General features: G+C 43.6%; 1 protein-coding gene across 1 annotated transcript in view; it reads right to left on the bottom strand.

Moving 5' to 3' along the window:
* The window catches only part of ELL (elongation factor for RNA polymerase II), an 85,038-nt gene that overhangs the window by 2,497 nt on the left and 60,836 nt on the right, over positions 1-21,705 (bottom strand). The window contains exons 6-11 of the mRNA XM_065422086.1: positions 18,699-18,823; positions 13,992-14,088; positions 9,943-10,432; positions 5,666-5,732; positions 1,848-2,019; positions 522-566 (exon numbers count right to left, since the gene is read on the bottom strand). Coding sequence (XP_065278158.1) covers positions 522-566; positions 1,848-2,019; positions 5,666-5,732; positions 9,943-10,432; positions 13,992-14,088; positions 18,699-18,823 — 996 coding nt within the window. The remainder of the gene's footprint in view (positions 1-521; positions 567-1,847; positions 2,020-5,665; positions 5,733-9,942; positions 10,433-13,991; positions 14,089-18,698; positions 18,824-21,705) is intronic.

Below are 21,705 nucleotides of genomic sequence, written 5' to 3'. Positions count from 1 at the left end.
CATTATCCTCAGTGGAGGATTTTAATGGCCAGTCCATCTGTATTAGTAGCCACTTTGAACGTAGTTATATCCTCATGCATTGAGAAATGCCAGTGACACCACACAACAAGGGGGACCCCAATAACTGTCACTCAGGCTGTGCACCTCAAAGCCTCAGAGGTGCCCTTTTGCTATCCCAGGCACTAACACAGAAACGTAACTCATTCCAGGGGGCCATGTAGGGATCTGGGGCAAAAATCTGATCTGTTTGGGGATTGGTCCTGCTTTGAGCAGGGGGTTGGACTAGATACCTCCTGAGGTCCCTTCCAACCCTGATATTCTATGATTCTAACACAGACGAAGTGCTGACTAACACATCTCACTGAAGGGCCTTGCCTCAGCCATTGAGCCCCATCTAACCAGCAGAGGGAGCCCTTTCCTTCCTGACAAATTGCAACCAGACAAATCACATAAGCTAAACCTTGTCCCTGCTAAGTGGAGAAAGGGATTATTTTCGTTTGTGGCTGAGAGTTTTCACTCACCTTTTTGATTTTACGATATTCCTGTAAAATTTGATCATGGATAGTCTGAAAAAGAAAGGACATCATCAAGTTCTTTGTTTCTATAAAAACAATACAACTGGAACCTACTTTAGTGAGTGGCACTTTGACTATTCAAAGTTGAGTCAAGTGAGACCCTGACCTCTTTCCCAGAGGGCGCTGTTTATCAAACTATCACATGGAAAGAATTACTGTATATTTCCCCCCCCCCCCCCCCCCCCAGTTTCTTGCACCTGGAATTATTTTGGTGTGTTTTAGGTCATCGTGGCCCTTTCCAAATTGAAAAGTGGCCAGTTGAGAATTTCCACTACAGTGTACAGGAGGTATGCTAACTTAATGGCAAAATAAATAAATAAATAAAAATGCATATTTGCATTCACATAAAAGAGTTGGCTGTTCAATATCAAAAGGGAAAAAAGCAGCTATGGTTTAGTGGAGGAGATGTGGCAGGGACAAAGCCTGAAATAGGTACAGCTGCCCAACAATTAGTTGATCCAAAACAAGGGCCTGACCCCTTCAACAGTTACTGTGCGTTTTACTGCGAGTGGTTTCATTGGCTTCAATGACTCACCCTGGCAATGGTTACACCGACAGCAAGTGCTGGAAGGATCAGGCCCCCAGAATGCAGTTCTTGAGGCGAGCTACCTAGTCTACTCTGCAAGTAGCTTAACTTTCCTCCACTGACGAGTGTTGAATAATATTGCTTTCCCAAGAAAAGCAACAGCGAAACAAAGGGTATTTCAGGGGAGGTGAAGGACATTGGAGCAGTACAAGAAGTGCTCCGTAAAGAACAGTATTATCCTCAGTGAAATTTATTTTCTCAAGCTAATGAATAGTTAAAGCTCTTAAAAACAGTCTGACAGGTTGAATAATACTCTACTATTAAGATCAAAGCGTCAGGAGAAACAGATGACCCCATATTAGCTCGCTTTCCATCTTTAATAAGCTCTCATATGGGTGAAATATTTTTCTGGCGAGGATGATATACTAATGTAATGATATACAGCAGGATTTGGCTGGGGACACCAATTGTCTCAGTGAGGCTGCTCGTTGTCAACAAGTACCACAATGTGTGTTTCAACTGAAAGAACACAGGGCTGTTGTACAAACAGCCTGAAAAGCTGTCAGCTGCATGAACGCTCTGCCTCCATCAGTTCTGGGCTGTGTACAGTGCATTTAATACAGTCACCCAGTGCCTGATGTAAGTCCTCCCAAGACACCCCAACAAGAAGGCCATGTGAACTACAACCAAACCACAGCTCTGTGAGCGGCAGGGTTAGGTTTTCAAACAGATATTCCTGCTTATACCTTATATTCTTCAGAGCCCTGCGAAAGCTGCTTCAGCTGGGAATCTAACTGGGTGAACCGTCGAGTTATCCTCTCTATCCGGGCGTGCAAGTCTCTGTACTCATTGTACTCCGCATTGAAGTCATTCTTATAACTCTGACGCTGCTCCAAAGAGGAAATGGATGCATATTTTCTGAAAGGAACAGAGTTTAAACAGCAGTTTACAACAAATGTCTCTTTTCAAGCAGCAATGTTACTGCAGTTCAAAGAAGCAGGTCTGGCAAGTTCTTGCCTTCCAGGACAAACAGTGTTATTTGCATTGCAACAGCACCTGGACGCCTCAGTCAGCACTGGGCCCCCATTGGTCTGGGGACTGCACAGCACTTCCCATATTAAAAAAGGGGACATATCCCCTCTTCACCTTCTGAAAATACCTTGCACAAACCGAACACACAGAGTGCCCATGCATATCCAAAGGGACATCTCGTAGGTCATTTAAAAGCCATTCAGTTTAATCAAACGCAATTAACCTGACTTTCAGCAGGGCACCTTCTAACTAGTCCAATATAAGGGATCACTCTTCCCTTTTCATCTCCATGTTTGACCTCACATCTGCTTTAACAAGTTTACCATAGGTGACACCACCAATCTCTCACCTTACTCTTTGCAGCAGTGACAGGGGGGCTGGAGATCTGCCAGGCTAACACAGGTCTTGAGTGACTGAAGGAGAACAGAGTGAAGGACTCTGAACTATTACCGCTCTGTATTAAAGGGAGCCTAATTTATTAAGATGCACCACTAAAGTGACTGAATTGACATGTATGTCGTATGCAGTGTTGTGATAGCCACGTTGGTCCCAGAATGAGAGACACAAGGTGGGTGAAGTAATATCGTTTATTGGACCAACTTCTGTCGGTGAGAGACAAGCGTTCCAGCTACAGAGCTCTTCCTCGGGGCTGGGAAAGGTACTCCGAGTGTCCCAGCTACATATCAGTTTATTAGCGGATACGACTGTTCTCTGTGCTGCAAAGTTGTGGTTTTACTGGGCTATTGACCACCAGACTGCATAGGAGAGATGACACAAAGCGATCACTCCATACCTGAGCTATCAATCCTCACCCTCAACATTTTCAAAAGATGAGCCTGGGAACTTAACTTCATAAGCTGCTGGGTACTAAGGCAGTGTCTACACTAGCAGTTTTGTTAGTAAAACTTTTGTCAGTCGGGATGTGAAAAAAAATAAATAAAAAATACACCTGACTGACATAAGTTTCACCGACCGGGGTGGACAGTGCTACGTCAGCAGGAGAGGCTCTCCCGCCAACACAGCTACCGCCGCTCGTTGGGGTGGTTGAATGATGCCGACAGGAGAGCTCTGTCCCGTCGGCACAGAGCGATGATGCAGGAGAGCTCACAGCAGCATAGCTGTGCTGCTGTGAGGTTTGCAGTGTAGACAGCCTTAAAATCATGGTCTTAATAAAGACACTGGATTTATGGCTTATTACAACGACCTGTAACTACTAACCCCCCACCCCTGTTTTTGTCCTATGATACAGGGATGTTAACGGGCCACTTCACCTTGAATGGTCCCTTAGTTTAGCATAAATACTTAGCACATATTCTATCTGTTCCAGCTGTGATGCTGGAAGTTCCTTTCCCAGACCTGAGGAAGAGCTCTATGTAGCTGGAAAGCTTGTCTCTCTCATCAGCAAAAGCTGGTCCAATCAGCATTACCACCTCACCCTTGTCTTTCTGAATTGACACAAACTTATTGCACAAACAAGGAGGCGGCTCCAGTGATGCACCCTGGCCATCTCATCAGAGCCTGACTGGTTTGATTTCTGGAAACTTAAGCCACAGTGACCTCAGGCAAAAGAAGCCACCAATATGGGTCAAGAAACCACCAAGCTGATGGTCGTTTCCACCAGCTAATAACCGTCAGGCACTGAGCTGGTCAACATCCCGGTTGGAAGAGGAAGTCAGATGCTTGCTGGAGATGAGTGTACGTTGCAAATATCTATAGTATGCATTAGTGCCATGCAATGAGAAAATGGCACTCAGATGTAAGGTTTCACATCTGTATCAGGCACATGGGGTGATGGTCAGACTACTCAATGACTCAAATATCAAACATTTAAATCAGACCCAAAGACAAGGTTGAGTATATGGCTGGCAGCTCAGGTGTTTTCTCTCTCTGGGTATAACCCCCAAGGATTCCTCACTCTAGAAAGACATGGTGGCCTATCAGAGGTAACATCTTACATGCATGCTGCACTCAAACAGTCCTCAATTCCTTCAACAGCAGTGCCAACATCCGCTCAAAGAACTCAGTTGTGAAGTCCCCTATACACCAATAAAACCACCACTTTGATTAGAGCACGGGAAACAGTCATACCCTCTAATACACCAAGCTGTGACTGGCCATTTTTGCATTGCAAGCAGAATAAAGGATGCCCTCCTCTCCACCTCTTCATGAAACACAAGGCTGCATGATCCCTGGGTACCCCAAAATGGACCCAATGAGGCTAGAAGAGGGCTGGCAGGACTACCTTGCCCGATTCAGGGGTATATGTGCCAGATCTGAGTGACATTTCACAACAGCAGAAAGTGTGGAGTTTTATTTACAAACAGATCTGGCTTGAAGCAGCCAAAAACTCAAGCGACAAAGAGTCCTGTGGCACCTTATAGACTAACAGACGTATTGGAGCATAAGCTTTCGTGGGTGAATACCCACTTCGTCAGACATCTGACTCTTTGTTGCTGTTTACAGATCCAGACTAACACGGCTACCCCTCTGATACCAAAAACTCAAGTAGAAGGGATGTGAGTTACCCATAGCAACAAGTACTGCTTAATGGGAGTCAGGGGGATTTGATTAAAAAAGGAGTCTAAGGCACCATAACCCAGGGATTACCCTTCCTATGAGGAGTAACCCGACCTGGTATTCTGAGCCTGCTAGCGTGCTGCTTTTCCCCACCTAATTCAACTATCCATTAACTTCCCATCTGGAGCCATCTTTCACCCACACACCACCACAAAGACTTGTGAGCAGGTCACACAACAGGTCAGATGTCACTAAAACAAAGGGAGATAGAACCTCACTATCCTCACCACCCACACAGCAAGGATACCAGCAAAAATAAAATCTCATATCAGATTCAGTCAATGACTGGACAAAGGATCTAGAGAGCCATATTTAACACTGATTGAACAAACAGGTTCCTGGCTTAAAAGTGGACTGATACTAAAATCATTAGCAATATTTGTGAACACTAAAACATTACAGATAAAGACACTTAACAGCAAACATTTAAAAAAGCAGTTTCTCACTTCCCCATCCAACTCCGAGTACAGGGTTTCCCTTGCAACAAGATGATCTTTCAGATACACCCTAAGAATCCAGAGTACTGCTGGGAGAGTGACTGACTTCTGTCTAATACTGAGCAAGTTATTTCCTCTCAAGGTCTCCATCTATAAAACAGGATCTTGTTTACCGACCTCCAAACGGGTTGTCAGGATTAATGTGTTTCAAGGGCTTTGACAATTAGATATTGCTATTTATGGGGTAGGTGTAATCAACCACTACAGGGAAAACAGCCTTGAATTTGGGGGCGGAGGGGAGGAAGAACCAGCCGTAAAACGTAGTTGGAGTTTAAGGCCATACGTTTGTGAATTTGGATTCAATACCTGGGTTTGTGTTTGGTTTTTTAAATATTTTTTACAGAGTTCTAACATAGAAATCAGAAAATAACTGAGTTAGTTATGTCTTAGTCACTAGCTGGTTTTGATGGATAGTTTGGAATTGGATCCCAAGGTAATGATACAATGAAGATACTTACAATAAATAATCTGGCATTTCCGAAGTTGATGTTGGTACACTAGAATTATTGCATGTTCCATTTAAACCTGCAAAAAATAAAAACCCACATTAGCTAAACATACCTTTGTAAGATGTAGGGCTGATGCAAAAGTCCAACTTCATACCCCATTTACAAAATGCATTTTCCTAGATAGAAAAGGATTTGTGGTTCTAGTTTTAACAGACCAAAGGCAGAGTGTATCAACATTATGAGATGGCTGGAATTGCAAGATTTAGCTAATATTCATCTATTTGCAAATGTGTTGAGCAGCAAAAACATCTCAATTTAACTGGTTCGTAAATATTGCTGCATGCCACCCAGCAGGGATAACGTACTAATCCCAGCACTAGTGAACTGCAAAACAAATGAATGCCGTCCAGATGGGCAGATCAGAAAGTTGAGCAGAGTATAATTATTTCCCCTTCTGTTCTATGCTACATGCTTTACTGCTATTCACACTATAGATTCCTGGAGGAAGTTTTACATGTCAGAATGGGATGAAGGGATATGTTCAACACTGCATTTAGAGACGTATGGCTTCATAAAGCAAACGCCTGCTGTTATTCATGCATGTCTACGGAGTAGGCCATCCACACACAGAGCACAACAGGAAGCACTCCCTATTCCAGAAAGCTTTTAGCAACACGGTTGTGTCGCTACAGCCATGCCGCTAAAAGGCGTGCAGTGTGGCCGCTGTTTGTCGGCTCTCTGCCCAACAAAAAACTTCCACCCCCCCACAAGCAGCGTTTGCGTTGTTGGCAGAAGAGCGTTTCTGCCGACAATGCGCTGCTCATACTGGCACTCGTCACAGCAAAACTTGTGTTTCGGGGGAGGGGGGATAACACCTCTGAAAGACAAAAGTTTTGTCGTTCAATTGCCAGTGTAGACATCACCTAAAAATCCTATAAGGTTTTCTTGGGGTAAGAGAATGGCACCAGATCTTGGCAGGCATAAGATTTAGGTCCAAGGTAGACTTGACTTCAATCTGAGCTGAACACATAACTATTCCTTTCAGGTGACAAATCTGAGGAACTGTCCCAGATTGAGGTGTCATTAGAGGAGGTTTTGGAACAAATTAATAAATTAAACAGTAATAAGTCACCAGGACCAGATAATTTTCACCTAAGAGTTGTGAAGGAACTCAAATGTGAAATTGCAGAACTACTAACTATGGTATGTAACCTACCACTTAAATCAGTCTCTGTACCAGGTAAGTGGAGGGTAGCTAATATAACACCTATTTGTAAAGACGGCTCCAGAGGTGGTCCTAGCAATTACAGGCCGCCGATATTGTTAATTTCAGTACCAAGCAAATTGGTTGAAACTACAGTAAAGAACAGAATGATCAGACATACAGATGAACACAATTTGTTGTGGAAGAGTCAACACAGCTTTTGTAAAGGGAAATCATGCCTCACCAATCTATTAGAATTCTCTGAGGGAGACAACAAGCATGTGGACAAGGGCAATCCAGTCAAAACAATGTACTTGGACTTTCAGAATGCCTTTGACAAGGTTCCTCAGCAAAGGCTCTTAAGCAAATCAAGCAGTCATGGGATAAGTTATCCTCTCATGGATCAGTAACTGGTCACTGGTCACTCAAAACTGCTCTCTGCTGTTCTTTCCCTCTGAAGCATCTGGCCACTGGCATGCGATATGGCTATGTTCTTATGACCACGGCAGGGGAGGATACCCCATAAGCAGTGGGAAATTAACTTGAAAGGTGAGAAGTGTGCAATGCTCTGATTGGCCCTACTAGGAAGTCAGCTGCAGTCTGAGAGGAAGAAGCAAGTTGCAGAGGCAAATGGGGGTGGCTTCAAAGCCACAGAACTGAGGGTGTACTCATCCTATTTTGGAGAAGGACAATGTGATTCAAAGCAAATGAGTCAGCAAAGCAAGTAGAATCTTGACTATATATTGATCTTGTAATACAGAAATGAGTTACATAGGAATGGTAGCATATTCCCCAAGACCCACATTTATAGCATCAGCTACAATTACTTTGGCGTTTTCATCCCCCATAAAATTCCTCTGGAGTAGTTACCCCACAGCTACGTCTGAAGTAATAAATCCAGTCCTAGGATGAGCTGCCCCAATTTTCCCTTTTAAGATACATTCCTGTCGGAGGTTGTATCAAGACTTCCCTAAGGCGAAGGAAAGCGTACCAGAAACAGGAAGGGGGCAGAAGAACTATCAGCAGGAGTTCAGCAATCTTGATTTCTGATGGTGAGCGGAGACAGTCCTCCCCACCAAATTACTTACCTACCTGAGTATGGGTTAGTGAAGTGAAGGACTATTTGGGACAAGGGTAAGAAGTAAAGCAGAGAGGAGAGAAAAATAAATCAACGGAGGTTCATTTTGCCCCTGAGTGGCACCTACTGTCTAACTCAGGAGACCCTGATGTGGTCTTCATCTCCAGCTAAAACAGAACTAGTAATAGTCTGCAAGGACAAACTCAACTTCTATACAAAGCATCTGGGAGGCGTGGAGGTGAACCTAGCTAGATTTACCCAACCAGTTACAAGGCTGAATCTATGCATCACCTACTACAGTTTGTTTATGATTACTTATAATCTCCAATCACTTGGAGCACTGCTAGGAATTGCAGAAAATAAGTTACTTTATTAATGTATAGATGATACATGTGGGACAAGTGAAGAAGAAATACCTAAGCCCAGTTCCCATTAATACAGCAACAAGTCAGAACTGCAAAACTGCTGTTTTACCACTTTTCTACCTTACTTTCTGGTTTGGGATTTTTAAAGTGTCAGTAGCTCATTAAGACAGACAGAAAGAAAATTTTGCAATATTTTGCTACTGAACAAGAAGCATCAGGAAAACAGCATGTATTTCCTGCATGACTTATGCCAAAAATTAAGACAGTCACACAGACAAAAACAACAGGAAGAGAAGAAATTCACAGAAAAGTGAGACTCACAGTAAATAAGATCAAATTGTAAAATGAGGTTTGATGTATTAATGGAAAGCATCCTGAAGTACCAAAACCTCCCCCATTTATAATGGTCAGAACAGCCTACACAAGAGCAGTTGAAATCACTTGTCAGCAATCAGATCCTGTGTACATGAACTGCTCTGGCTAGGACGGGAAATCATGAGATTTAATATCTTCTCGATTGAGTTCACCCCATATTGAACTGGAAGTTCGTTCTCTAAAACAAGTGTGTCCCTTTATCAAAAACAGTTACATTGTGTTAAAGCCCAAATACAAGTAAAAAATAGAATGCTCTCCTGTAAAAGATAAACTCTACTCAAAAGAAAGGAAGCTATATGCATTCTCATGCATCAAAGGTGGAGAGGATTTAGTGTGGTTAAAAATGGAGTTTAATTAGAAGTAATGGGGTAAAATTAAGGAAAAAGGCTGGATGTAATGTATAATTTAGTGACAGATCTATGAGCCTTGAACTACTATTTCCAATGGCTGCAGTAGAAGCAATCTCACTTGAGACATTATAAATTAGACTTGACAAAGTAGTAGCAAACAGGAAACATGACTGCACTAGCAGGTGAATGGACTAGATTAGCCAACAGATGTTTTCCCATGTAATTTCTGTGAATCTACGCAGTAAGTAATCTTTGAAACACTGTATTGGGGTTGTTTTTTCCATTCTTTCTTTTTAACACTTGAGATGTTGGTAGCTTTGTTGATCCTTGAGAAAATTAGATCAGGTAAATAACAAGATATAATAATGAACTTTATTAGCTTGAAAGCTTATACTGTCTGAGTCCTAACAACAACAACAACAACAACAGGTATCATGTTAAGTTTATCTACAGCTTCTGTTGTATCCAACATTAAAAGCCTTTGATGTGACTAGTTTTTCCATTGTGGAGTTAAAATCAACACAATGATCAACAATATGAAAATGCAAATCTGTTGGGAAATAGAGTGGCAGCTATAAGTAATCAGTGACAAACTGGTATTCAGACCAGAATGACTATCCATGTACTAATACAAGGCTTTTAATTTAATTAGGAGAAACTTGACACAAATCAGAAGTAGATTCCAAAACAGTATAAAACAAAAAAAATTAAACAGGAAAAACTTGATATACTCTGCACAGAAAAGCCCATATGTTGATCTAGATAGAGATAGTGAGAGTTTCACTAGCATACAGTCTCTGGCCTTGGATCTATAGGCAGGACACTGTTTCTGTTCTAAACCCACCATACAATCGATATTTTCCATGCAGCCATTTGTTCGTACAGGCAGACAAAGAGTTTCAGAATTCACATACCTATGACACCCTTGGAGGTATTCGTTTTTAAGCCACCTTTCTTGATTAGTTCACAGTCCTGCTTCTCCTCTTTGCATTTTTCTTCACTTTTCTCTTTTCTCTCTTTTTCTTTGTGCTTTTTGGATTTTTTCTTTGTTTTCACATACAGTGAGCTACAGTTGTGTTTGCTCGTTTGGGGACAGTCTGTTGACAAAGTATTAGTCAATCTGTCAGTTGCCTCTGGGTTCTCACAGTCTCTGCCATTGTGACTTAGGTCACTGCTGACATCAGAAAGGGGGTCATGAGGCCTTGGAAGCTCCAGAACTGGTAAGTGAGAGCCGGAGCTGACAGAATCGGCCACAGCCGACTGCACCGCAGAAGCAGGTGCATCTTTCCCGTTCGAGGAGTTCAGTTTCCCATTAAAAGTGGGCTGAGTTCTATAGGCCAAGTGAGATATCCTAGGCTTTTTGTTGGCTAGTGGATCAATGAATTCCAGAGGCTGGGATCGTTTCTGAGGACAAAGAAAAACATTCTTTTAAAGACTAACAAGACAGTGATTTCAAATCAGTCATTTGCTTTAAGTACTCTGCTTCACCAGTAGGTGGCACTGCTGTATCATTAAGCAAACAAAAGTCACTAGAAAAGAAATAAAATAAAATAAAGTACTTTGACCAGTGGCCCAATGCAGAAAAGGCATTCAATAAAGGTAATCAAACATTCTTGTTCTGTATATGGGGGAAAAAAACAGATGCAGTCATATTATAACTTTCCATTCCATTAGTATCTCAGGAGGATACTAAACAGTAGCTACTAAAGTTGGACATTTCTAATATCAGCAGGTCCAGATAACTTGCATCCAAGAGTTTTCAAAGAGCTGGCTGAGGAGCTGGCTGAACCATTAAAGTTGATTTTCAATAAGTACTGGAACCTAGAGAAATTCCAGAAACCTAGAAGTAAGCTAAGGTTGTGCCGATATTTAAAAAGGGTGAAGAGGATGACCCAGATAACCTTAGGCCTGTTGGTAACGTATAGGACTCAATTAAAGAATAAAAGGAGAGTAATCTAATTAATGCAGTCAATAGGGGTTAATGGAAAATAGATCTTGTGTAACCTGATATCTTTTTCTGATGAAATTACAAGTTTAGTGAATAAAGGTGATAGTGTTGATGAGACTTCTGCAAGGTGTTTGACTTGGAACTGCATCTAGCAGCTGTCTCTCAGTGGGTTACCACAGGGATCAGTTCTTGGCTTGATGCTATTTAACATTTTTATTAATGACCTGGATAGACACAAGGAGCTCATTCTATTTAGCTTAACACAAAAGTTAAGGGATGACTTGATTACAGTCTACAAGTCCCTGCATGCGGAACAAACATTTAATATTGGGCTCCTCAATCTAGCAAAGACAGGTCTAACATGATCCACTGGCTGGAAGCTGAAGCGAGACAAATTCAGACTGGAAATAAGGCATACATTTTTAACAGTGAAAGTAATTAACCAGGCTCGTGGGGGATGCTTCATCACTGGCAATGTTTAAATCCAGATTGGATGTTTTTCTACGAGCTCGGCTCTAGGAATTATTTTGGGGCAGGTCTCTGGCCTGTGTGATACAGGAGGTCAGACCAGATGATCACAATGGACCCTTCTAGCCTTAGAATCTATGAATCCAATGCAAATCCACCAAGCTGTCTCACCAGAGACCCCAGATAGGACATAAGCTTGTGACTTAGAGTATAAGCTGCCAGCCCTCAATCCAATACAAGGAGAAACCGGATTCTGCTACCCAAGCAGCTAATTCTCTTAGAGACCCTAACGATAACTGCACAGCCACACAAAAAGGAGCGGGAGTGCTACACAGGACTAGAAGGCCCTTGGCCCAGAGAAGCTGTATGAGCAAGTGGATAGAGAAAGCTGTAAGGGGTCAGGTCCTAAAAAGTAATTACTGGTACTACTCTGCTCTCTTCGTCTCCTGTAGAAGCCCAAACTCACCCCTGTCAGTCTCTTTCCAACTTTTTTGTTTCAAATTTCTCCCGGTGGGAGCAAAGCTACCCCCATGCAAGGGGTAATGGAAGAACACTAACAAAACAGAGGGCTGCAATCTCTTCTGTCTGGAGAGCATTTCCAATAAGTATTTGCCAAAGATGCTGCTTTTGCAAAACACCTACGTAGGATAATGGCAAAGGAGGAAGTATATTCAGTGGTTAGAGCTCCAAGAGTCAGGATTTCTGGATACTACTCCAGACTGATACTGACTTACTCTGTGGCCTTTGGTTAGTCACTTGAACTTTGTGCCTCAGTCTCTTCCCCTATAAAATAGGGGTAATATCCTTCCCCACCTCAAAGGGATTCGAGGAAGGCGAAGTGGGCCCAAGGCTGAATGTTTGTAAAGAGCTGTGAGTTCACAGTACGAAAGATGCTAGAGAAATGCTGAAACTTAGGCACTTAATCTTAACCACTACTGACATATGGAAAACTCCTGGCAGGCTGGAAGTAGAGAGAAGGCAGGAATTTTCCACTTGCCCTTTCAGACCTATTGGGATGGAGTTCTGAAGATAATGCTTTGAGAAAATGCTTTTCAGTGATAAATCCACTGCTGATGGATGAGGGTAACTAACCACATCTGCATCTTAAATCAGGTGGCTGTTGGGGGGGTCACAGGTTACCTTAGGAGGAGTTACACTGTGAAAGAACCTTTCTTCAGTCAACGTACAAAAAGCTTAGCTTGGAGCCAGAAGCTATGGCTGCCAGCCCAAATCCAGTTTCAGAGGCAGCCAAATTACCTTGGGTAGCCTTCAGTACCACAGTGTACATTTGCCTTGCTGCAAAAGGCTGCACCGAGTCTGAGGCAGGATTATTTAGCACCTACTGGAATACTGGGGATAGTTTTGATTGTGTTTCTTTTGGATATTTAATGATTGTCCTTACTGTCTCAGACAGCACTGTTGTGTTTGCAAGTGGAATTTTTGTTCCCTCAAAGCGCATTTGGAATTTCAGCTCCTTTGATGGAAATCATCCGATTAGCTTTCTTCTTCCAGTTAATTCCCCGCATTTGCCAACTCGCGAAGGCCCAAGAATGCTTGGTGACAGGAAGTCCTGCTTTCCAGACTAGTTACAATCAGGAGGGATGTGGAGAGGAAATATGCACTCTGCCAAGGATTTATGGGGCAACCACATCACTTCCTCAATGTCTCCTGGTGGCTTTTCAATACTGTTACCACCTCTTTGCTACAAGGTGCAGGGCTGGGCAGACAGAGGGAGGGATGATGAAGACGACTACAAGCAACCCCCAATAAGTGTGCCCCACACATTCTGATGCCTGCAGATCCTGACAGATGAAAACAAACCAAATAAAGAATGGCCAATTTTTACTCACCTTAAACTAAGGCCTGTATTATTGCTAACACCAACACCACCTTGATTTTCTTGGATGAAACATACTAAATACTCATATTTTAGAAAAAGTTCAATTTGAGAATGAGGTACACAGCAAGCACAGTGAAAGTCCCAGAGTGTGCTGCAGCAGTCTCGACATGGGACGTTACTGAGCAGCAAGACGGTGCACTACAGATTCACACCTTGACTTGCCACATAGTAGTTTGCATGTAGACAAGCCCTTAGTTGTGCTTGGGAGCTGGTCGTTACTGGCTGGCTCTAAATTATTGGTAAACACTTTTGAAATTTTTGAAAATTAAGTCCCAGAGAAGCAGAAGTGCCTCAGGATTTCAATAAGCATTCCAAAGCATTTAAGAGGCGAGGTGAAGAATCTTACAGACTGCTGGCTGCTGAACCACACAGACCGACAGCACAGCATCTTGGGAGGGGAATTGGATTCATGTGCGGCTCACAATAATGCTCTAACTTTGTACAAAGTTTTATAATCGGTTAATCTTCACCACCCTTGTGCAGTAATGATGTCCAGTTTTACAAATGGGCAAGCAGAGGCTGAACCACCTCCCCAAAGCCCAACACTGAGCCAGTCGTTGGGTTTAGACTGTGGTGGCTCCAGGCTGGTGCTAATCACCAGACACCAAGCTACCCCACATACTAGCCCCGGCAGTTCACCCACCTACCTGAGGAGGGGAAGAAGAGTTCACGTTGTCTTTGGGGGGACTCAAGGAAGGAGTGTCTCCCACAAAACTGCTAACATTCTGGGGCTGAGAGAGTTTCCTGAAAAACAGAATGTATGGTGGTTTAGACCCTGTACCTGAGGGACAACAAAGCATCAGGTGTCATTGAAGACCCTCCTCTAGCATGAGAGGATCATCTGAAAGTTATTCAGTAAATCTGCACCCATAGGAAAGCTAATGTTCTAATCCCGTGCAATGCCTGGAGGTCTAGTGGCAAAAGTAGTTGCAAGCTCTAAGGGCCAGTGGGGACTTTAGCATTCCAACTCCGACAAATTCTGTAAGCAGCAATAGCTGGTGTGGGAGAAAGCCCTCCTTACCTCAGGGACAGCGGCTACTCTGCCCTTACAAAGGGAAAGGGAGATTCCCAGACAAGTCAAATCTCTTGGAAAGGAAACAAAAGTTCAAGACATACAAAACTTTGCCCAGTAAAATACTGAGGGCACCAAAATAGTGGAGGAATCTCCCTCTTTCCCCACCATTGGCGTATTCATCATGAGAGAATAGGCCCATGTAGTGCCTCCAAGGGTTGAGTCAATAGAGCAGTGAGTACCCCTGCCTGAGAGACTGGGGTCAGCATTCCCTGATGGGGAGGTAGCTTATTTTCTACACACTTACCCTTCGGCTTGTTTTCCCTGATGCCTAGACCTAAATATTGCTACTGTAGAAATTCATTCTACTCTAACAAAATTATTCCTGAGGCATGTCAGATAAAACATTTATATTAAAACTAAAAAGTCACGTGACTGTACTGGATGGCCACAGTGTTCTAGCCAGTGCTTGACGACTGATGGATGCCCTTTAGTAATCAGAATTCGTTTAGATTCTCACTGACTTTTCAATCGTTTTTCAGTCTTGTAGGGTTAAGGTTGTCTTACAAAAAATTAATCAAAGCAGAGACATTCTTACTGGGTCCCTGCTTTGAAGGTAAGTTCAAATGTTAAATGGAGTAAATATCTCCCCATGAGGAGAGCATTTTAGTCCACAGAGGGTGGGACAATTATCCCTTAAAAGTGAACCATTGGGGTGGTAAGGGGGAGAAGAGTGGCATCTCTGACAAGAACCTCATTGGTCTGTTATGCACCAGGCACATTTAAGGCTCCATAATAAATACCCTTTAAACTTGCACCTCCCAGACGATTGCTCCAAGTGCTGCACTTACAGTATTGTCTCAGATAAAATGGCAACCTCTTGCATCAAAACAAGATACTACAGTTCACTTTGATTGCTAAATCCATCCACCTTCTTTTAAGTATCAATCTTATTTTTCTATGCAGTTCCATAGCGACCAGAGTAAGTTTCAGAGAACATTAACTTTGCCCGGGGACTTTTCCAGCATGAGTCAGAGAACCCATGTCTTAAATCACTCAGGAAATAAATGTCTTCTACTGAATCAGGTTGCATCTGTAAAGAAGTTAACTCTGAAGAGGATTTAGAACAACAAAGAAGGTTTTACTGTAGCAGTTCTACAACCCACATGCCGATGTTAAGTATCCAAGATCTAAGTTTTCCCATAAAATGATTCAGTACATAGTTTTAAATTGAAGAATGTTATTTTTTTTAAACTTAAGTTATTTATTTATTTTGCAAATTTGGAATACTACTACAGAGATATCTGCAAAATTTCAGAGGAACTTGTTTCTTTCCCTAACCTGAAGCTTTGATTACACTTCAGCAATACTTCAGCAGCTAATTTCCATGTTTAAAGCCACATTCTCTTAATTAAGAGATTTAAACTAAATGAAGTGACAATATAAACCAAACAACCATGCCTCAATGGTAACGGTCATCTCAAGAAACATGCTTGAGTGGACAGTAATTTGTACACCTATGAAGGGGACTAGCGGCAATGCATATAGATTACAATCGTGTTCTCTGTATGTGTATATAGATCTCCTCACTATATGTTCCATTCTATGCATCTGATGAAGTGGGCTGTAGCCCACAAAAGCTTATGCTCAAATAAATTTGTTAGTCTCTAAGGTGCCACAAGTACTCCTTGTTCTTTTTGTGGATACAGACTAACACGGCTGCTACTCTGAAACCTTTTTAAAGTCAGTTTCTCATTGACTAGCCTCAAGTAGGACGAATTCACCTCCTAAACTAGTTAACAAAAGCAATTCCAGAACACCTTTCTTTACTGAAACGAAAGGTATTCAAAAGGGATAAAGCCACTGAATCCAATGCACAGTATAAGTTGCGAACACTCAGGCCTGCCTACAGTTAAAACTGAGGCTGACACAGTTACCTGCTTAGGGCCAGGGGTGTGAAGAATTTGCACCTAAGCACCGGCGCTATGCCAACCTAATCCAGTGTAGACACAGTTAGGTCGGCAGAAGAATGCTTCCTAGACCTAGCTACCGTTGCTTGGGGAAGTGGAGTTCCTAGAGCGACAGACAGGCCCCTATCATTGCTATAGTCTGCATCTACACTAGTGCTTCCTGCAGCATAGCTGTCGTGCCATTGCTACGCCGCTCTAGAGCCCAGAGCATAGACATGGTCTTCAAAGACTGCGCTACAGCACAGCAGGGAGGCTGGAAAAAGGAAGCAACACTGGAAAAAGCAAATCAACCCAACATTAATTTTGTTAGAAACAATTTAAAAGGTCTAAAGCTGGGTTATTAAAGCAATTCCTAATCCATCCCAAGTGTTTCGTGAGCATAAAAACAAGGAGCTAGAGTGGTGTCAAAGGATATTTAACAGTTGGACAGAACTAAGCAGCAACTGAGGCTACCATGGCAAAACTATGTAAAACCCTGCATCTGGGGTCTGTGCTCTTTGAGAGTGTTTTTCTACCAGCTTCAACTCTACATGTTTTTTCCATTTTGTAGTCTCATTACCTGCATTGGCTGAGCAGGTCTTTGTTTGTACAGTTGAATACATCCTTTCCAGGGTCTATTTTTAGATCTCTGCATAACTGAATGCCACAATTCGAGAAAAGCAGTAAACACTTCTCTACTAGGAAGAATCAACTTTTTTTTTTTTAAGCCATACAGACTGTGTGGATAGTTGTAATTTTCCATTTAACTATAATTCAGCGTGAAGGATGTTTAAATTGGTTACAACACATCAATTTGAGTTTTCCTAAGTATGCCAAAGAACATTTAGTGTTACAGACTTTGCTGGTTTAAAAAGTCTCATCCTCAAGCCAAACTGTGCTTTCAAACCATGGAAACTGTTCAAACAAAAAGCTATATTTTATATTAACCAAAATCACAACAGAAATAAGTCTCAAAACAAGTCCAAATCAAGTCTCTACCTGCACAACAAACAGTGCAGACTGAGAAAAACATGCAGAAACCAGAAGTGGGACTATAAACCTGTAGAACAGAGTAGAGTCCCCTGAAAGATCTGTAGGGCTCGTTGTAATTTAAGGGGTATAGCTGCAAAGTACAGGTAGGATGAGAGTCTCTTCTGGGAACTCCCAGACTGAGGGAGACTTTCAATTCTAGGGACAAGTACCTGATGAAGTGGACAGATTCTAACAGTCTGCTTACTGCCCTCCCCCAGCAATAAACAGGCTTTCACTCTTTCTGCCTGCCAAACAGAGGTTCCAATCCCACAGGCTTTAATGAGGCAAAACTCAAAGGCCTGAAAAAACAGCTGGAAACAGAGAAGCCATCCTAGCTGGCTCTATGAGGGGCTGCTAGTAAATAGGGAAATGTACAAGGTAAGAGGCTTCTGTCCAGGTGGACACCTGGGCAGTGAAGGGTAGGTAAATGGGCAGGGGGGGGGGGGATGGCTGCCATATGCAGAGCTACATTGCCTTGTTTGCTTTAATCTCCATCCACATGAGGTTTAATGTGATTGATCCTGAGTCACAGTTAACCCTGGGGTGACCCTAGGTTACCTGGCACAAACTGTAGCACAGCAGACACACAATTGAGAGACTTGTGTTTGGACACAAAGTGTGTTAAATTGTTCTAGGTGGAACAATCTATGTTAAACACGACCAAAACCTGTACACACAGATACGGCTCAAGAGGATTAAAATAGAAGCTGCCATAAAAAGACATAGCCACTAATGCGAGGGGAATGTCCAGAAAGAGCAGGGAACACAGTAGCCGAGCAACATGCTCAGGGCAGAAGGGGGAAATCACATCTTTGGATAACCTGTCCTCAGGAGAAGGGACTAACAGAAGTCTGTGCACAGAGGACAGCAAGGCAACAAAGTGACATGTAAGGGGAGGGGCAGAGAAGGAGAGGGGACATTAAATGAAGAGCCAAATTTGATGGAGAACTACATATCCTCACTAACTAAATTCTGTTCCAGAGTTTAAACAATCGTTAACTTCCCATCTAAGGAATGACCTTTTCTTTCCTCCCATATTTTTCCTGTGGCTTGCATTTTCATTTGTTAAGAATACAGTGACATGTAACTTGTGAAATTCCTAAGTTTAATAGAGACTGCATACAGTTTTGATGCTCTTGAGCACATTCACCAGCCAAATTTAGTAGCAGACTAAATAGGCTGCATGTTAGAATCAAGTATTTGACACTATGGACCAGATCTGCTTGACGTAGTTCTATTGACTTCACTGAGCTACCCTGATTTACACCAGCTGATCTGGCTCACTATTTATAGGCACAAATTAGTAGATTAGTAAGAGATCCAGCTAGCAGATGACATCACAAAAAGTGTGGAATAATTACCGAACAAGTATCCTCTTCAGTAACTGCTGATCTCCTTCCGAGTAGCCAGGCCAATCTTTCTGTACATCTTTGTACATACAATCTTTCAATGTATAAGTGCTGTCCTTGGCACTCAGATTTGCCACCTGAAATAGAAAAGTAATTTGTGAAAAACCATTAGGGTTTCGCTTTCACACATTTTTACAAAAAAATCTGGATGCAAAGCTGCAGCAGATTTACTGAACCAGTTCTAGTCATAAGTGTCAATAAGCACCAGGATTAATATTTGCTTCCAAATTATTTATCCAACTGTCTTTTTTGTGTACAGTGGCAGCACAATATTATTAGCACCTAGGAGCCCCAGCAAATGTTCATTTATTAAATACATATCAAATTATACTGAGATGCAAGTACAAAAAATTAAGGAGACTACAAATGGCCATTCAATACGGACACAAAATAATCTGGGGCTGCTCCAACGTGAGCTAAGGGAAACATCTGGAAATAAACCCTGCTGGGAACAGGCAGACAATTTATCAAGGCTGTCCAACACCTAAGATGAAGCTGCATATTAACTGATATACAAACTGTTATGGTGACAGCTTTGTTCACAGCTGTCTGAAGACAAAGTTTCCCACTGTAGAGAGGAGTAATTAAAAACAGAAAAGATGTAATAGTCTGGAAGGGCAGGAGAAAGAATGCTTCCCTCGATACTTCAGGGTCCTCGCAATATGGTTTTATGGCATATACTTCTAGTTAAAGTGACCTGCTTAGTTTTATGGGAGAAGAAGCAGCGGTCATGTTGACAGCTACTACGAGGAGAGAAAGCAAAACCTACCATTAATAACTTGTACTCCAGAGCTTAACAAAATAATCACCTCACCCAATAATCATATTCTGTAACTCAGGCCTGCACAACATGCGGCCCGCGGGGGCTCACTGTGCGGCCCGCGGGGGCTCACTCTCAAGCCTGGGAGGAAGGGGGAGCAGCGGCGCGCGAATCAGCTGTTTCGCGCGCCGCGGCCGCTCGGGGTCTCCCCGTCCCTCCCAGGCTCTCAAACCCGGGAGGGAGGGAGAGATCCCGAGCGGCCGCGGCGCGCGAAACAGCTGTTTCGCGCGCCGCTACTCCCCCTCCCTCAGAGCCTGGGAGGGAGGGAGGGAGGGGGAGAAGCTGCGCCCGCGCCGCGGCCACTCGGAGTCTCCCCCTCCCTCCCAGGCTCTCAAACCCGGGAGGGAGGGGGGGAGAGATCCCGAGCGGCCGCGGCGTGCGAAACCGGCCCCCCTGCCCCAAGCGGGACACGGGCAGGGAGCCCTCGTGCGCCGCCGCGCCTCCCCCCCCCCCCCAAGCGGGACACGGGCAGGGAGCCCTCGCGCGCCGCCGCGCCTCCCCCCCCCCCCCCCCCGCCCCAAGCGGGACACGGGCAGGGAGCCCTCGCGCGCCGCCGCGCCTCCCCCCGCCTCCTAAGGCGCCACTTTTGGATAATGTGCTCCGGGGGAGCAGCCGCTCCCTCTGCTCCCCCCCAGCTACGGTCCTGGTCACTTCAACTTACCGGTTGTTAAATTTAGAAGCCCTTTTAGAACCGGTTGTCCCGCGCAGGACAACTGGTTCTAAAAGGGCTTCTAAATTTAACAACTGGTTCCCGCGAACCGGTGCGAACCGGCTCCCGCTCACCACTGGAGACTCCCCTTGCCGCTCTCACCCTAGGAGACAGAGACCTCCCAGCAGGGCTGGTGAGTGCGGCCAGGGAAGGGTGTGGTAGAGTGAGTGTCTGGGAGATGTGCGGGGGGTGCTGGGCTGTGAGGGTGTGGAGGGCGCTGGGCAGTGGGGGAGGTTTGTGTGTTTTGGGGTGCTAGGCAGTGGGGGCCTGTTGGGGGGTGCTGGGCAGTGAGGGAGATCTGTGTGTGTCAGGGCACTGGGGGGTCTGTGTGGGGCATTGTTTAGTTGTGGTGGTGGGGCTGTGGGGAAGGGCACTGGGAGGGAGGGAGGAGAAATCTGTGTGTATTGGGAAACTAGCGAGTGGGGGGAACCCGCGGGGCCGGGAGGTTTCGGCCCTCAGCTGTTTTCTTTGGAGTAATATGGCCCTCGCCGCTTTACGAGTTGTGCAGGCCTGCTGTAACTAATACAGCACATGACCTTGGGAAGCTTTTTGCATTTTGACAGAACCTACCACTGAGAGATTTCCTATACACAGAGACCATTCGAGGCCTAATGAGGAACTCTGTTGGAGCCAACAGAAACATGTCAGCATGGAAACAACTTTGGTTTCCCCCCTGTAATTCATCTTTCACTAGTCAGACTGAAATTTAAACTCTCAGCTGCAATTACCTTCTCATCTGAAAAATACAAGGTTCATACAAATTTATTAGTAACTCTTACACATCCAGGGATCATGCCTTTGTAAATACTCGACACGTCTCTACAGCCTGTCAGAGGACTGCAAAGCACTTTCCAAAGCAACAGTCAAGGATCACAGTTCACTTATGGGATGAAGTACTAGGCTCACTTTTACAGAAAGGGAAACTGAGGCACATATGTTAAGTACTTGTGCAATGTCATGTTTACAAATAGGCAAAGACAGGAAAGAAGTTTCAAATTCCATGGGTTCTTAGTTCCCTGTTCTAAAATAGGTTGCACTTTAAATTTGGACATGTTCTCTTAGTTTGTCAGTGGAGATATGTTTAATCTCAAACTGATAAATAGTGTTTTCTAGGGTTTACAGAGCTCAGTAGAAGCGGTTACATTTTAGGTTGTCTTTATGGATTGTAAATTATCTTGACAGCACACTGTATGAAATGTGCTATTAGATTATCCTCACAAAACGATAAATTACCCCCATAAAAAACAGAAAGTGAAGGAGCAGGAAAGATGACATCTAACAAGAAACACTATGTGCCAATCTCATCTAAAGTTCTAGTCAAGGACTGAATATTGCACGTTTTGCAGATGAGAGATAAACATACAATTGTCAGTTTACATGACAAATATTTTGTTTTTCCTTTCAGTTATCAATGTTCCAAAATCCTGAGC

This window comes from Emys orbicularis, chromosome 24 (genome assembly GCF_028017835.1).
Source record: "Emys orbicularis isolate rEmyOrb1 chromosome 24, rEmyOrb1.hap1, whole genome shotgun sequence".
Lineage (NCBI taxonomy): Eukaryota > Metazoa > Chordata > Testudines > Emydidae > Emys > Emys orbicularis.
This window is presented reverse-complemented; position numbering and strand designations above follow the sequence as displayed.